This window comes from Sinocyclocheilus grahami, unplaced genomic scaffold, assembly GCF_001515645.1.
Source record: "Sinocyclocheilus grahami isolate Dianchi unplaced genomic scaffold, SAMN03320097.WGS_v1.1 scaffold822.1, whole genome shotgun sequence".
In the NCBI taxonomy this organism is placed as follows: Eukaryota; Metazoa; Chordata; class Actinopteri; order Cypriniformes; family Cyprinidae; genus Sinocyclocheilus; species Sinocyclocheilus grahami.
In genome coordinates, this window is record NW_015506001.1 from 282,586 (window position 1) to 287,395 (window position 4,810).

Below are 4,810 nucleotides of genomic sequence, written 5' to 3' on the forward strand. Positions count from 1 at the left end.
TACAGGGAGGAATCAGCTTCCAATAATATCATGTGATGCTGATCAAGAACCAATGCTGCAAGCCAATATCGAAGGAAAACCCATTTCTCTCATGCTCGACACAGGGGCAACGTACTCATGTTTGAATCCAAGATATGCTTCGCACCTCCCCATGTCCGGAAAATATATAAAGACAGTAGGATTCTCGGGAACAACTCAGCTACTTCCTATGACAGCCCCTGTGAGCATAAGCCTGAAAAACACTGAAATTAGAATACCAATATTAGTCTCCGAACACACACCTGTAAATTTGTTAGGTAGGGATGCCATATGTAAATTAAAAATGCAGATATGGTGTACACCAGAGGGAATTTATATAGATGATAGGGCAATGAGACAAATGAATGTTTCAACATCACAACAAGCACAAGAACCATGTGCTAACATGTATTGGTTAGGAGATTTAAAAGAAGATGTAGAAAAAACAATTAGTAAATGGGGAAGATATATAAGGGAACAGCTATGTGAACCAAGCTTACCAAAAACTGAATTTCATTGTACTATGAAGTATGATGAAAGCAAAAATCCAGATTTTGAAAAGAAATGGCTAAAAGACACAAAAGGATTGAAAATCCCCATGATATCACAAAGCATAATAATAGGACCCAAAGGTGTAGCTCTGCAGATAGACAGGGAAAGATTCATAGATGACTGGTTCGCAGTACCTAACTCAGTGCCACATGTTACATTATATGTAAATAAAGATTGTCTCTCTAAAGATTTAGGACCCATGATGAAACGAGCAGAAAAAAGCAAGTGGGAAGCCACAGAAAATCCTCTAATTTTCCAAATAGCGGACAAAGAATATCTTAAGATTTTGTGTGCTACTCCAATGATAGGTGTCCCCAGAATGGTAATAAACACAAGAGTTGAGCCAAAAGTTAAAGAACATCAAACAAAGCAAACTGAATTGTTAAAAGACATGGAGAGACAAGTACCATTAGAATTATGGTCTCAACATGACACAGATGTGGGGTTAGTAAAATCAGCCAATCCAATTAAAGTAGTACTTAAACCAGGAGCTAAAGTACCCAGAAAATTGCAATACCCTTTGAAACCAGAAGCAGTAGAGGGAATAAAAAAGACAATTGAAGGACTAATGAAAGCAGGAGTGCTTGTTGAAACTACTAGTTATTGTAACACCCCAATATTGCCAGTAACTAAAGCAGATAAATCAAAGTGGCGTCTGGTGCATGATCTGAGAGCAGTGAATGAGGTTGTGGAGGATTGGCCAGCTGAAGTTCCAAACCCGCATACGTTGTTAACCAATGTTCCATCTGTTGCTAATTATTATACTGTAATTGATCTTTGTTCAGCTTTTTTCAGTGTTCCCTTAGCCGAGGAGAGCAGACCTTTGTTTGCGTTCACCTATCAAGGTAAAAAACTCACCTACACGAGAATGCCCCAAGGCTTCAAACACTCACCCCATGTATACAATCAGATTTTAAAAGAAGAATTAGAAGAACTTAGGTTAGACAGCACATTGATACAATATGTAGATGATTTGTTAATTTGTTCAACATCTTTGGAACAATGTCATCAAGACTCAATTAAAGTACTCAATAAATTAGCTGAGGGGGGACACAAGGCCTCTAAAGCAAAATTGCAATATTGCTTACCACAAGTTGAATACTTAGGACGCACTATTTCACATGGGATGAAAGCTGTATCGCCCAGTCAATTGGAAGGCATCAGTAAAGTTCCCCAACCTCAAACAGTGGGACAAATGTTGACTTTTTTGGGTATGACAGGGTTTAGTGCAGATTGGATTGAGGACTATGCAATCAAAACAGCTCCATTAAGAGCACTAATGAAGCAAGTGGGCTGTCAAAATCTTAGGGCACCACTAGTATGGAACACAGAAGCACTAATAGCATTTGAATCATTGAAAAAAGAACTACAGACCGCTCCTGCCTTGACCATGCCCACATATGACAGACCATTTCATTTGTACATTGCAAACAGAAAAGATGGTTATGCATCTGCAGTTTTGATGCAGGAAACTTGCAGCGGAAGGAAAAAACAGCCAATTGCTTATTATAGCACAAAATTAGACAATGTAGCTGAAGGTTACCCACCATGTTACCAACAAGGGTTAGCAGCAGTATATTTTGCATATGAAAAGGCCTCCACAATAACTATGGGGTACCCAGTTGTGCTCTACACTCACCATAAAGTAGTAGAACTGATAGAACAAGGGAAGTTTGTCTTGACTCCTTCTAGATGTATAGCTTACTCAACATTGTTGACCTTCCCAGACATTACAATTAAGAGATGCACAACAGTAAATCCAGCGAGTTTCATACCATTACATGATGAAGGCACACCACATGAGTGTGTAGCTGACTCTCTAGCCTTTACTAGATTGAGACCAGATCTAGAGTCAACACCAATTCCAAAAGCACATGTTGACTATTTTGTGGATGGTTCATGTTTTAAAGACCATTTAGGAAATCATGCTGGATTTGCAGTTGTGAAACGAGTTGATGATGATTTTATCCCAGTGGTGGTGCAGCATTGTGAACAACCATGCTCAGCACAACTGGCGGAATTGAAAGCTCTAACTGAAGCCTGTAGGCTGGCCAAAGATTTGAAAGTAAATATCTACACAGATTCTGCATATGCACATGGCGTATGCCATCTTTTTGGAGCAGTTTGGAAGCAAAGAGGCTTTAAGAAAAGCGATGGTACGCCTGTCCAGCATAGTAATCAGATAATTGATTTAATATCAGCCATGATGCAACCCAAACAATTGGCCATCATCAAATGTCAAGCACATAAAAAAGGCAATGATTTTGTAATTAAGGGCAATAATGCGGCAGATCAATATGCTAAGCAAGCTTCTGGTTGTACAACAGCAATAATGGCTCCTTCTGTTTTGATTCAACCTCAACCTCAGTTGGCTGATGTTGCACGAATGCAACAACAAGCTACTCCATATGAAGTCAGTGTGTGGCAGCACAGAGGGGCAACTCGAGATGTAAATGGAGTTTGGCGTTCTCATGAGGGACACATGATAGCTCCCACACCTTTGCTTACAATCCTCATCTCTGACGCGCATGGTTTTGATCATTGCGCGAGGGGAGAAGTGATTAGAAAGATAAAGCGGCAGGGATATTGGTCGCCTTATTTACAAGCTATGGTGGATGGGTATCTGTCAGAGTGTGAAGTGTGTGCCCAGAATAACGTTAGAAAAGGAATATCTGCTCCCACTGGCCACATACCAGTCCCAGAAGGTCCATTCAAACATTGTGACAGTGATTGAAGGAGAATTAAATGAAATTAAGCAGACCCAACTAAAAAGACATAGTCAAAAGAGCTTATGAAGCAGATCCAGAGGTATACTTAGATGTGATAGGCCAACCAAGGGGAATACCAGAGAAATATAAAGCAAGAAATGAGATCAAGTCTGGATTTGAGTCTATACTTGTATGGATAACCCCAAATAACAACTTAGAATGGTTCAATTATATTTACTATAATCAACAGAGATTCATCAATTATACTGATAATGCCTTAGATGCCCTAGGACAACAATTGGGTCCCACAAGTAAAATGACATGGCAGAATAGACAAGCACTGAATTGGCTCCTGGCAGAAAAAGGAGGAGGGTGTGTAATGTTTGGTTCTGACTGTTGTACTTATATTCCAAACAATACAGCCCCAGATGGATCATTCACCAAAGCTATGGAGAAACTGAAAAACCTGAGAGAAGAAGTGACCAAAAACGCTGGAGCAGACATGCAAAATTGGGATTGGTTTAATTCATTTTTTGGGACAATGGGACAATGGTTAACTAGAGTGGGCATCATAGTTGGCATTGCTGTTGTTGTGTTTCTTTTGTTGTTTTGTTCCTTTCATCAGAGCATCATAGTTGGCATTGCTGTTGTTGTGTTTCTTTTGTTGTTTTGTTGTATTATGCCTTTCATCAGATCAATGCTGGCCAATGCTGCAGCCAAACAGATGATTAACGTATCGGTAAAGCCAGCTGGAGTTGATATTGGATTGACCAACATGTATACAGTGGGACCTGGACTGGATGAACTGGACGACTTTGAGTAACACCTTCCTGAAATAACAACAGAATAGTAGGGAAGGAGTGCCTTTTGTTTTTCTATTTTGTTATTTTTGTATTTTCTTTTCTTATAATGTAGTAGTATTAGAATATGGGGATAGAGTTAGAGGTTGTTATTTTGTTTTGGCATATGCTCCTTCCTGAAGTCATTTTAATCCTTAAAGTCATTAATTTGTGAAATCATTTATCATATGTTTTGAAATCATTTATTTTAAAGCTTCTAAATAAATCAAATGTAAAAAGTGATTATTTTTGGAAAAGAAAAGGGAATGTTAAAGGTTTTAAGCAGGTCATTGTCCGTGTTACGAGGCAATGCAACCAGACAAAGGGGACGATAAAGAAAGATTACTTATTTTCATCATTTAAATTCATTTATCAGTATATCATTTGTTTGTTCTTAAACACTGGAAAAATCATCAACGTATGTAAAGAAGAAAGGACGAGCACCTCAGTACTTAGCAACACGAGTAGATTCAACTGGAGGTTTAAAAACCCACCATCTACTCCAACACCAGATAGTGCTGGAGGGCAAGGGAGCTTGCCTGAGGGCTCTTCTGGCAACGAAGGACAGCAGCACCAGATAGCGCTCCAAGCTACCGGCAATGCTTGGAGTTCCTCTGGCTACGAGGGACAGACCAGTGCATCATTAATTACATTATGTTGTTTTAATCAGTTAACTAATCATTTATATACACT

The 4,810-nt window shown here is 39.1% G+C and overlaps 1 protein-coding gene across 2 annotated transcripts in view; it reads left to right on the forward strand.

Annotated features, from left to right (window-relative positions):
- Positions 1 to 6: 6 nt before the first annotated feature.
- LOC107562415 (uncharacterized) overlaps positions 7 to 4,810 on the forward strand; it is a 14,143-nt gene continuing 9,339 nt past the window's right edge. Inside the window, exons 1-3 of one of the 2 annotated variants that reach the window (XM_016247047.1) lie at positions 7 to 1,415; positions 3,701 to 3,853; positions 3,914 to 4,532. In XM_016247047.1, the coding sequence (XP_016102533.1) occupies positions 53 to 1,415; positions 3,701 to 3,853; positions 3,914 to 4,101 (1,704 nt within the window). In that variant the 5' untranslated portion in view covers positions 7 to 52 and the 3' untranslated portion in view covers positions 4,102 to 4,532. Of the gene's footprint in view, positions 1,416 to 3,700; positions 3,854 to 3,913; positions 4,533 to 4,810 lie in introns of those variants that run through there. The other variant, XM_016247048.1, reaches the window with a different exon arrangement.